Raw genomic sequence first — 13,497 nt, forward strand, 5'->3', positions numbered from 1 at the left:
CCAAAATCAGAACATTAGCTAGCGTGTCAGCGCACTTGGAAAGGTGTAGTCTTTCTACTAGAAGTAATTTAGCGATCATCGCGTCATAGCTCAAGCGGTTAGTCGCTGGATTCCCACCGCGGCGACCCTAGTGGGATTTGTGGTGGACAAAGTGGCGCTGGGGCAGGTTTTCTCCGAGTACTTCGGTTTCCCCTGCCAATCTTCATTCCAACAATTGCTCCCCAATCACCCTCACCTATCATCTGGGGCTGGTACAATAGGCCAGAAGTGGCCGCAGTACAAGGGACTTAGTCCCACCCCATTAGAAATAAAAAAAATCAGGTTAACAGAATTAAAATTGTTTTAATTTTTGTATCAGAAATGGAAATCAGCTTTTCTCCATTTACGAAAAAGCAGACCCTTTCATCAAAGCCCTCATCATGTAAATATACAAGTACGGCTAGTAGGTTAGTAGATCTAAAAGTTACATAATTATCGTACATTAACATAACACAGATGCTGTTACACTAAAAAGTTGTTCCATTTCGTTAAGTTTTTTTTATAATGTAAATTTTATTATACAAAATACCAAATATATAATCATAGAATGTTTCTTGTGCACCCAGTACTTGAAAATATACGATAACTTTAAATTTAAGCACCGTACTGCATATTTTAAGCCCGGAATTTATGCTGCTGCTAGCCGATTTAATTAACAAGAGATTGGCTGTTACATCTAGCAGCACTTCGAACTTGTACCGACGGTCAGGAATTTCCACGGCGCTTCTTTGCACATTTCAGAGACCGTGTATAAGGCATTATCTATAGAGTTGAATATATGTAACATCAGATACCTTCGATGAATATATTTGAATATTTTGCATATAATTTTTATTGAGTCTGTTCACATAATCACGAAACCTTCCATTAAAATATTTCTAGTCTTATTCTATGCAAATTACATAATTAATGTGAATTGGAGGGTTGAGAACATTATTAACAAACAGGGCACCGCCTCCTTAGAAGACCCTCCCCCTACTCAGACAGTAGAAAATAAGGGCTATCTTCTCATTTATTTCTTCCTAACAACAGAGGCCTTGAAAGGGATATTTTTTCTCGCATTTTTTCCCTTCGTGTAACCATAATACTGCAAACAAGAAAATGGCCGTCTTTCGGTTCACTCTTCCTATTGGCCTGGGCCTGTCTGTATCTTCTCTCCCCCTCCCTTAGGCGACAAACCTCAATCAGCCTGCTTATATAAACCAACTGATGCCTCAGTGCGAACATTCTCACACTGAAGAGGGGAGCAGCCTACGGCTGTCACGGGTCACAGAACCAGAATCTAAACAGCAATGAACCTCTGCGGACTTACTGATCAGTCGGAAACTAGCAGATGCTTGTGAGGGATTAAACTCCATAAACTTGATCAAAATAGAACTTGATTTTCACAACAATTACAGTATATTCGTGCTTTCTTGTTCTGAATATATAATGGAATTAAGATAAATAACAGGGCCGCGCCATAGCTCAAGCGGTAAGCCGCTGGATTTCCACCGCGGCGGCCCGGGTTCGATCCCGGGTCTGGCCAAGTGGGATTTGTGGTGGACAAAGTGGCGCTGGGGCAGCTTTCTCCGAGTACTTCGGTTTCCCCTGCCAATCTTCATTCCACCAATTGCTCCACAATCACCCTCACCTATCATCTGGGGCTGGTACAATAGGCCAGAATTGGCAGCAGTCCAAGGGACTTAGTCCCACCCCACTAACAATAAAATAAAACTTTTAGAACGTGTATTGTAATAGTGGCTTCTAACTCTACTGACGTAAAGGTGTCCCTCTGATGATGGTCTCTGAAGGCCGAAACATGTAAGGGCATAAATAATTGAAATAAGAAAAATCTTCACCAGCCACACTAGACGGAACTGTTTAAGTTTTCATGCTGTAAATGCAGTTTGTAAATCTACAGATATCTTTATAAAAATCAGGCTTAAATATAAACATCCTTAACTGAGAGTTCTTCTTTGCCTTTTGTTTGTTTTGTCCTGTATTTTCTTATTGTTGCTGTTGTTTGTATTCGTGTTGCCCCTGTATTTGGCCACTGACTCTTAAAAGTGTGTTACAATGGTACAAATAATACGTTTTTGGACATTATCCGTCGTCTTGTCTCTATCTAAAAAATAATGTTTCGGAGACTGGATTCTGTCTCCGTCTTCAGGTAAAACCTACTCAGTTGGGCCAAATCGATAGAGCTGGTCTCAATCTCCGGACAGAATCCAGTCTCAAAACCCTGTGTTTTGAAAAATAAACAGGATGGTTTTTAGATATAGACAATACGATGGATGATGTCCAAAAACATAACATTTGGCCACTGGCTGTTGAGCTCGGCACGTAAATAAATAACGAATTTAATTTTTATTATTATTATTATTATTACTACTACTACTACTACTACTACTACTACTACTACTACTATCACACATTTCAGGAGAGGAAGACGCAGAGACCAGAGTTCAATCAACTTCCAGACGTCAAGGAAGGAAAGCTCCGTATTTCAATTGCCCTTCCGAAGGGTTTCACGCATCTTCCTATAACTGCCAGACTTTCTACCGATGTGTGGACGTGGGCGCCAGTAACCATCTGCTACGAACGGGAAGCGGAGGAAGCAGACCCAAACTCGCAGCTTTTGAATTCCACTGCGGACAAGACACGGTGTTTGATCCTGTTTACTCGATCTGTAACCATCCTCAGGAGACGACAAGAATTGAGTGTGGAGGGAACAGAGATATTTCGCGAGCGCCCCTGAGAACTCAAAATGAGATTAATAATGAAGTGGACAATGTTCGTTCTCCCCAAAGAGGAGCGTTAAGTCCACCAAGTCATATTTCAAGCTCAGGAACTGTATCATCGAATACAAATTTGTGGAGTATACGTAACGAGCTGAAATCTTTCGTAAGACATGAAACGGCATCAGCAACATCTTCGGCTCCTTCTACGCCGATACCGGTAACTGGAAGTCAGAATTCAGCTGATGTAGCATGTACCAATGACGGCTTCTACTCAACTCCTGGGGACTGCAGGAAGTTCTATCGATGTGTTCCTAACGACAAGAAAGGATACACAAAATACGACTTTACATGTGGACAAGGAACGGTATGGGATCCGGACAACTACGTATGCAACTACGATTGGGCTGTGAGGAGAACCAACTGTGGAAAAATAGGTGCAGGGGATGGGGCACAATCTGGAACCGGTTCAGGACCAGGGAGTGTGTCAGGACAAGGAGGTTCTCTGGGACAAGAAGGTGTGTCAGGACAAGGAGGTTCTCTGGGACAAGAAGGTGTGTCAGGACAAGGAGGTTCTCTGGGACAAGGTGTGTCAGGACAAGGAGGTTTGTCAGGACAAGGAGGTTCTCTGGGACAAGAAGGTGTGTCAGGACAAGGATGTACCCTGGAAGGTAGTGGCTCGCCAGGACAAGGTAACACAGGATCAAAATGTAACGATACAAACTCTGGACAAAATGAACCTCCGAAAGAACCACAAAGTGGCCATGATGAGCAAGTTTTGAGTGGACAACAACTGACTACGTCACAACGCCCGTCTACAGACGGGTCTTATAACAACCAGCTTATAACAACTACAATTGGAAGCAGCACAGAACAATCTTCTGAGACTACAGCAGAAATAGCAACATCGTCGACACAAAGCACATCGGGATGCACATCATCATCTTCCTCTAAAGACAGATGTTCAAAAGAAGGGTTCTTTCAGGTTAGTGGCAATTGCAAGAAATTCTACAGGTGTGTCGATAATGGAGACGGTGGTTATTGGAAGTATGATTTTGAATGTGGCGAAGGTACCGTCTGGGATCCAGAAAATAACACTTGCAATCACTACTGGGCAGTTCAAAGGGCCGATTGCAGAACAGGAGGTGTTTCTGAGGAGAATAAAATTTCTCAAACTTCAACACAAAGCTCAGTGGAAATACAGAAGTCAACTACTTCGTCTGGAGGAATATCTTCATCCTCCTCCTCTACTAGTACGTCATCGTCGTCGTCGTCATCATCATCATCATCATCATCATCAAGCATCACTGCTACTACTCAGTCTCAGTTATCAACCAGTAGCAGCAGTAGCAGTACTACATCAACATCTTCTTCTTCATCGTCTAACTCTTCCTCCTCTTCATCAACATCAACAAGCAGTAGCAGTTCCACATCTGCAAGTAGTAATTCCGATAGTAACCATCAGTCAACCATATCGTCTGCAAGTGGAAGTCAGACTTCCACAACAGCTGGCACGCAGTCTTCATCAAGTGAAATAAATCAACTGGCAACAACAAGCGGAACTAATCAACAATCAACAACGTCAAGTGTAAGTAATCAACAATCTACATCAAGTGGACTCGATCAGCAGTCTACAAACGCAAATGAAGGCATCCAACAATCTAGCAATACTTCTACATCAGTGTCAGAGAATACCCAACAAACCTCTGGAACATCTACAGGCGAACAAGTCTCAGGACAAACATCTGGTAATCAGGGTCAAGGAAGTACAATTTCTGCGACACAGGAAACACCGACTGCTACAACATCTACTTCGACGTCACCAGCAGGTACAGGCAATGCCTGTACGTCAGAGGGTTTCTTCCCAACACCTGGAGATTGCAAAAAGTTTCACCGATGTGTTGACAATGGAAAGGGTGCCTTTACAAAATATGACTTTATTTGCGGCGAAGGTACTCTCTGGGATCCAACCAATAATGTATGTGATCATGAATGGGCCGTCCAAAGAAATTGCAACGCTGAAGGTAAGCCTGGGGGTGTCGACCAAGGATCTGCAGGACAAATAAATCCTTCTGGGGGGAGCGAAAATAATTCGTCTACGGTGACAACTCCCGATCAAGGAGATGTAAAGCCTTCGGGGGAAGGAAATAAAAACAATTCAAGTTTCTCAGTAGGAGAGCCAGGGCTATCGACTCCAGAAAGTGCTGCAACTGCTGATGGTCAAGGAATAACTGGCAAACCAGAAAACGCGCAAAGCAGTTCTACAGCTACGGACATTGGACAACAAGGTTCTACAAACCAAGAAAGTTCACCAACGACTGAAGGCGTACAGAGTGGTTCCACGAACACTAGCAATGGACACGGAGGCTCAACACCAACAAATGTTCAGGGTAATTTAACAACTTCTGGAGAAGTGCAGGAGAGTTCTACGTCATCTGCAGTATCCACATCTCCTGAACATGGGCAGGGAAGTCCCACAGCTCCAATTAACGGACAAGGAGGCTCCGCAGCTCCAGATGGTCAGGAAAGTTCAAATGTAAGTGACAGTCAAATTTCATCTGGTACAGCAGCCGCTCCATGCAACCAGGAAGTAACACAGGAGCCATCAGCTGTTAACATTACATGTCCGAGAGCCGGATTCTTCCCTCATCCCATTTATTGCAATTTTTTTTATCGGTGTGTAGACTGGGGTGGTAGATACACTTATTATATCTTCCAATGTGAACCAGGGACTATCTTTGATCCTAGTGTATCCGTGTGTAACTATCCTGAAGTAGTGTACCCCAGGAATTGCACTCTGTATCCTGAGGCAACGAGTGGAAAGCCAAGTTCAACACAGCAAACCACAGAACACACAAAACCCGTGGGCACGACTGCAAGCGAATCATCGAGCGGGACAACAGCAACGGATGTTGAAGTACCTGAAAAGACCTCAAGTACAACTATTTCGGCTATAGAAGGTGAACTTACAACAGTAACACCAACTGGTCCACCAGAAACAATTACAAGCCAAGAAACATCAAACAACACTACTACAACAGAAGGTCCAACTGGAACCACGAATGAGGAAACAGTCGGCACTTCAGGCTTTGTTTCAACTATAACAGATGCCCCAACAATCACCACGAATCAGGAAACAACTGGCACTGGGATAACAGTAACAGAAGAAGCAACTACAGCTACAAATGAGGAAACATCAGGCAATGTTGGATCTACCGACTTGACATCAACCACAGTTGGTCCTACTGAAGGACCATATACTCCTCCAGAAACAACCAACCCTACAGAAGGGACCAGTGGCACTTCTGAAACCACGAGTGGGACCGAATTAACAAATGGCGGTATCAATGAAACTACGACAATTTCAGAAACTGGATCGTCTTCAGGAATTCATGGAGAGGCAGGAGTAACGACAACCGAAGGCACGTCTACGCCGGGAGGTAGTGGAGGACAATGTCCAACAGTTGGCACACTAGATGAGGAGCAAATTGTTGTGGTGTGTCCTACTGGGTTCAGGAGACATCCAAAGTATTGTGACCTCTTCTATCAATGCACAGTATCCGGACATGAAATGAATATTCTTGTTCTGGCTTGCGTAAATGGTACAGTGTTCGATGAAGAGAAGATACAGTGTCTACCGCCTCAGAAAGCAGCTCCTTGCCAGGGTATGATCGCAGGAGGGAGGTCTAACAGGAATTTTGATGGAAGAGGTGAATCCTTGCCGGTAAGTGCGTAAGACCTATGACTGAAAAAAAAATTAATGTGACCAAACATTTTCTTTCAACTCACGTAATAGGAAAAAATGTATAAAATAACCTCAGTCCTTAACAGTTAATGTGAAGATTTGTATCTTCTGGGATATAGCACCTTGTTCAACTGACGTGTCGGAGAAACATGTACCAACCATGTTTGCCAAGCAAGTAGCAGCGTGAAGAAGTTCTCTGCTTGCTACCTGCTACACGCTGGTTTCTAGCTTGGAATGTCCGTTTACATTCAACGGACTATGCGGCGTTGTACCCCAGAAAGTGGAACTCTTCACAGCTACCCCTGTGAGACCCTCAAAGTCTACAATTTTTCCTCCGTCGACAGACCCATTTCCAACAATAACTGCACAACACAACTTCCTTTTCACTATACTTGGGAACACGTGCGGCTGGAGCTATGTCCCGTCGACAAATGCACATGCACGTTCGAGATGCGCGAGTTTCAGTACTTCTTTTTTGGCGCATACTGTAGTGTTAAATGTGATCACAAAAGTTCGCACAATTTTACCGCGTCTTAAATACCGTATATTACGAAAGCTTTATGGAAATATCTGTATCATAATACACTGTCTTAATTATTAAATTTGTATTCTAGACAATATTCTACGTCCATAGCATTGTAACGAAATGCCTTTATGTTATGTACAGGTACTTGTTAATACCGGTACTCGTCTGTGCCCTGGACCCGGGTTCTACCCTTACAAGAACGACTGCTCCCACTTCTACAAATGCAAAAAAGATTCCAGAGGAAAACTTGAAGGTTATATGTACCGGTGTCCTTCTGGATATGCATTCTGGGAAATTTCACGACGATGCGAGAAAGTCTTCAAGCTTCCATCATGTGCCCGTGGGGTACGCAGAGGAGCATCAAGCCAGGCGCCGACAGAAAGAAGAAACATTGGCTCCAGGAAACTGAAGCACTGAGGGAACTCTATATCAAAGTGTTGACAAGAACTATTTTGAAATGTTAAGGAGGTTAATATAGCGTATCTATTTTCAATGGATTCATCTTGTTATGTTAAATATATCGATTTCTTTATTAAAATCTGTCACAACACAGCAATAAAACTGTTCATGTTTGACAGTGTTTTGTTACATGTTTCAGCTTTTTAGAAACTCATCATTAGGCAAATACACAATTTATATATTCCTAAGCTAATGAATTGCATACATACAATTCAGTGCAGTGTTGAATTTTCGATAATATACCACAATATAATAATATAAACATGAAATACAATAAAAGGTAAAGATTTTAAACGAGATAAGTTACATAATTAAAATATAATTAAGAACTATACATATAATATATCCTATTAAGATAGATTGTTGCAATCGTAATGTTATATCATAGTGTTTTTGCGGACATGTGCCGATAGTTTTCTTGATTGTATACAAGTATGAAGTGGTTAAATTGCTTGGAGTTCCGTAGGTATTCTTGTAGTAGTATCCGGTTTTGATATTATTTGACGGGTACCTCTATTTACGTGTATTATGTCCGGTCTGATAGGAAGGTGGATTGAATTATATAGTATGCAATTCAGTAGCTTAAGAACACGTTAATTGTGTATCTGCCTCATGATAGTTTTCTAAAAAGCCGAAACATGTAACAAAATACTGTTTTATTGTTGTGTTGTGACGCATTTTAATAAAGAAATGTATATATTTACATTGATGATAAGCTGCCCCTAATGCTCTTATGGTAAACCAACAAGCGTACAAAGCAATATCACTTTAAGTTTATAATCCGTTATTCTACCTAAGGCATATACGCGTGTAACTTCCTTCAGGGACTGATGTTACATCCAAACGACTATTATTATCATTTCATTTTCTTCGAATGTGGCATAAAATTCAGCATGTTCAAAGGAAGATCGTAAATACATGCTCGAATTAACTTACTTTCTTCAGGTACAGTCTTTCCTAGGAACCCTGTAATGGTGTGACGTAAACGATTTTTTCAGAAATCGTGTGTTCGGTAACTTCCTTTTAGTAATGTATCTTAATATAAATCTGCAATTCGTCAGGTAAAAGGGTATGAAAATATTAATTTTTATCCGCGTATTTTATACAAAAAGCTTCTGAACTTAAAGCAGTACCCATACTTCGCTTATAGACATCTTCACATTATATCTGTTTTGATCTATGTACTGGGGATAAAAAGAATAATTTTTATTTCGAAAAACTGATCGGAATTAAAAAAAACTGAGGCGTGATTATGTTCATTAACTCATAACATTATTAGATAAAAAAACTTGTGAAATACAAAACTGTTAACATGCGAAAAGAAGACGTTCACATAGTTTCAAAAAAGGGGGGCAAAATATTTTTTGTTCCTATATCTCATGCTGGTGGAAATGAATTGAAATTCAGTTGTCTTAACGCCAATATGTCGATAAATCTAGTGTATTTCATAACCAGTTTTGTAAGTTTGTAACCAACGTTCTAGGTACCAAAGTTTTACAGTAATGTCGGAAATCTATAAACAAAAGGATTAAAATTAATCAATATCGAATAGATTTACGATAATTATTAAAAACTGTCAAAATACTTCTTAATAACTACAATTCCACCTATGAAAGGGTATAAATCCACAGCAATAGCTGAGGATAATTATCATCTGCCCTATGATGATGTGGATCTACACATCCACTCCTCCATACGCCCACATGGCGCAGTGCTTAACTAGTTATGCACAGGAACAACTTTTACATGTTATAACACAATTTTCTGCTCTTGGTATCAAGCTTACATGACTTTGTCGCTGGAAATGCTAAGAGGAAATTTCCATGTGAATACAACATCTAAAATACTATTTAATAGCTAGGGTATAGTTGGTGTACGGTCTAGTTCATAACTGCTTGTTCGCTGTATATTTCATATGCTTGCGTGCACTTCTGAACTTGACTGTACTGCAGGGTTATAGTCTACACTGCCATCGAAAAAAAAATTGTAGCAATGCAGAAAGAAAAATATCTTGTGTAATATGAAACATACTGGGATCGCTAGGTGATGGTATTCGTCATATTAGAACGTAATTTAACATTATTTATTATGTAAACAATTTCTAATTTCTCTGTAATGTTTCTAGTCCCAACAGACTGGAAATCAATGCATTAGTTGCTGAATGTAAAAAAATAAATGAGAACATGTCACGTGATTAAGACGCAAGTTTTGATTGGTAACTGGATTTATTAACAACCTAAAGGCCGTAACTACAAATAATTATTACACTATTGCTGCTATACACAATGTACAATCACTCCACACTAATCTCTTTTGGTCTATTTCCATTAGTCTTCACGGATTTATAAAACAGGAACTACAAAAGTCTCCCAAAATCACACACTCACAATCCCACTGCACTATAGCACACATGAAGTCTTCAAATCATATTTTAAGTTTTCACAGGTCGACGAACTTTCCATGGCTAGTTCCTACCGAGAACTCAGACAAAAGTCAAAGTCACATTGCGACTGACGGTCGGTCAGTCAGTCAGTAAGTCTTGGTGTCGAGCCCCATCTGGTGCTCATGACCAGATATTTATTACTGTTTGACAGTTTAGGTCTTGTTATTGTGGGGCGCCCTCTCTGACTAGAGGACGGGTCTATCTTTTGTCAGAGTCATTGTCTATAGTAGTAAGTCATTTGTCATAATGTAAAGAATATTTACATTTTACACGTTAAACATGGTTATGAATGTATTAAATATATAAAGGGCCTCTGTCAGTCGAGACTCAGTGCAGCAGATTATGCCCTATTTCTAGTAGCTTCCGCTACAACGGCAGTCTACTCACTTGAACGGTCGTATGATTGACCGCTTCTTATACTTTCTATGTCGGGCTTCTCATTCCCCAATATTGCGAACATCTTCATTATCATGATTTTGTATGACTTCTGCTTGTTGCCTGCATAATTTTGTTATATAGTCATATACGTATGGAATTTTGAAAGCCACGTGAAAATCGCGAACCTGTGTGTGCCTCGGAAAATTGCCAATGGTGCGGAGAACCTTGTTTTGCAGGCGCTGCAATTTCACTAGATGGGTGTCTGCCGCAAACTCCCAGGAGGGACTAGCAAAAGTTATTACGAATCTAATAGGAGCTTTGTGGACGGTCAGCTTAATGGTAGCGCTTAATCGCTCACTTTTGAATAGGGAATGCAATCTTATAAATGTTATGAAGGCCTTGGCTTCGATCATTTCTATGTGTAATCTCCATGTAACCCTCCTATCAAAGATTACTCCGAAATATTTTACACAATTTACAAATGTAATATATCTTCCATTCAATGCAAGATGAGATATAAGCAGACGACTGCCTTATCTTCATTAATTTTTATACTCTAGCGCTCACGCCACGTCTCCATTGGGCTGAGACCGCGCTGTAGTTTTCTAACTGCAGTGTCAAAGTTACTTTACGATTGGCGGTTTACCGCCAATCAGTTCGTCTTGGCGTCAGGCCCCTTGAGGCCCACGACCAGATTTTTTTTTCAACTGAACTCTTGCGGTAATAGCCCTCATGTAACATCCTCTCTATTCAAAAGTGAGCGTTTAAACGCAAACATTAAACTATCCCTATATAACAACTGCACTACTCGGTTGATGGGGTAATATAGCTTCGGAGCGGAGCACATAGAAAACACCGCTTCCAACATTGTTGCGTCACGCAGCTGTCGCACGGATATCACAGAGAACATCACTTTTCAGTTAGTTCACTCTGTTGCCTAGCAATGGCGTTGTTTACAGAGTCATTACGTAGCAACGGGTATACATGCTGCAGCATTATGCCTCTTTAAATAAATAATTACACCAGTTGATGGAATTTCTGATCCATTGATCACGGCAATTATATTCTCTTTAATAAATTACATTATGACGATATATAAGTGTATGATTCAGGTAATTGAATTCCTGCCTTTCCTTGAAGTCTTCAGATTTCCCCAAAGTAATTTTCAAAACTAGAAATAAAATTCAGTGGGGATAAAACCTCCCCTATTATAATCCATTATTAATTATATACAAATTACGGATGAATAGAAACTTAGAAATTTCAAAATCATACAGGAATCTTCTACATATTTCTGGTTGAATATATTATTTATTTGCTGTAGAAGACAAAACTAAGAGATAAATTAAGCCGTTCATTTTATTTTACATAGTCATGTATAATATTGTGACGTGTTGGTTGTGTGACGCGACAAGAATAAATTGCATGGGTCTTCGGATGAGAACAAACACTCGTACAGTTTTTCACTTAGAGCACTATTATACAGTTTCATCCGTTGTTACGCAACGAACAACCCGTTGTTATGGATATTCCCACCCAACGGTCTGTTGATATTCAATTCGTCGCTGTGGGAACTCAACAGTTTCCATATATTTGTTGTCGCTGAAGTATGCGGTCCCATTGCGGCCGTTGCGTAGCGATGGACGTCATGTAGCACGTTGACCATCACATACCAGTAATTGCATATTTGAACACGAAAAGAAGAGAAGTTAAACGGAGGTGTCAGGATTATTGTACAGACCGCAGGAGAGTAGTTGTCCTTGTGTCGTCATAGTAGGTCAAGAAGACAAACTGTAACGTTTCAGTTGACTACGCAGCACCTAGTATGAACGAAGATAATTTTTGGTTACTAAAGTTAGCGTCATAAATAGTTGGATTGTGGGATATTTTAGAGATAATTAATGTGGAGCCTTAAACAGACTTTTAACTTCGATATAAAAATTACTTATGTAAGTAGAAATCGATCATAAGTTTCGTTGCATTATGAATTAAGACTAACATATATTATGTATAACCAGATTTCTTAACGTTTCCTTCAGCTCCCTGTGCCTTTTGCAGATTATTACCACATGAATCTATTATCTTAGGAAAGAGAATATACATAGCGATATGACACTTGAAAATATGAATAGTGGAGCCAGATAATATAGCCATTGCTAGGCAACGGCTCGTTAAATATGTTCCCGAACAACGAATACAGAGGCAACAATAGAGGAACTGTTGGAAATGGAATTTTCTATGCGGTCCGTGCTGATGTTATATATGAAGGATCAGACGGTCAGTGAGAAGATCAAGCAGTTGAGTACAGGAGCAATAAAGGGGATCTTCACTGTTAGAAACCGCTACCAAGCAACGAGTACTTGAAGACACAGCAGACTGGTAAGGCTTGGAGTGTGCTGCAGTTATTTTTAGAGAGTGAATGTCGGTGAAATTTCTGTAATTAATTATGAACACCATGCATCCAGTTAAGTTCAACAATAAGTCCAATCCGTCTCCAGTCCGGAGCATATGACGCTGATCATAAATATACCTACGAATTTTTGTATGAAGAACTATGCGTTTTAAGAGATTTCCACAGCGGTAACTATATATGTTTTACCTTCTTTGGATATAAAGTCATGTAGCCTGTTATTAGTGGACCGACGTTTCGGGGGAACATAATTTCATCTTCAGAGCCAAGTGTAAGCCAAGGAACAAGTGTTCTATCAAATTTGTAGGCCTGAGGCCATACCTTAACGGCCGTGAGGATTCGTTGCGCTGACCACGTGACACCCTCTATCTGCTAAAGTTGGCACTATTAGTTTTTTTATTGCTAGTGGGGTGGAACTAAGTCCCTTGTACTGCAGCCACTCCTGGCCTATTGTACCAGCCCCAGATGATAGGTGAGGGTGATTGTGGAGCAATTGGTGGAATGAAGATTGGCAGGGAAAACCGAAGTACCCAGAGAAAACATGCCCCAGCACCACTTTGTCCACCACAAATCCCACTTGAACAGACCCCGGGATCGAACCCGGGCCGCCGCGGTGGGAAGCCAGCGACTAACCGCTTGAGATATGGCGGGGCCTAAAGTTGGCACTAACTTCGCCGAGAAGTGGCGGTCGCTCGGTCGGTATAGTTCGCTTGCGGACTAAAACCACGCAGTCTTGCACGTGAAGCACAAAGACAGACTCTCTCTCTCTCCATTTAA

The 13,497-nt window shown here is 40.8% G+C and overlaps 2 protein-coding genes across 2 annotated transcripts in view; both read left to right on the forward strand.

Moving 5' to 3' along the window:
- Positions 1-2,461: 2,461 nt before the first annotated feature.
- On the forward strand, positions 2,462-9,631 carry LOC111864428 (serine-rich adhesin for platelets; the record flags this gene model as incomplete). The annotated part of the gene is made up of 2 exons (XM_023851665.2): positions 2,462-6,483; positions 7,172-9,631. Coding segments are annotated over 2 exons (4,298 nt in total), but the record flags the coding sequence as incomplete, so codon positions are not given.
- Positions 9,632-12,224: 2,593 nt separating this feature from the next.
- Positions 12,225-13,497, forward strand: part of LOC117282310 — a 5,944-nt gene continuing 4,671 nt past the window's right edge. Inside the window, exon 1 of the mRNA XM_033751466.1 lies at positions 12,225-12,259. The gene's annotated coding sequence lies outside the window, so the exon portion shown is untranslated. The remainder of the gene's footprint in view (positions 12,260-13,497) is intronic.

Source organism: Cryptotermes secundus, unplaced genomic scaffold (assembly GCF_002891405.2).
Source record: "Cryptotermes secundus unplaced genomic scaffold, Csec_1.0 scaffold83, whole genome shotgun sequence".
Taxonomy (NCBI): domain Eukaryota; kingdom Metazoa; phylum Arthropoda; class Insecta; order Blattodea; family Kalotermitidae; genus Cryptotermes; species Cryptotermes secundus.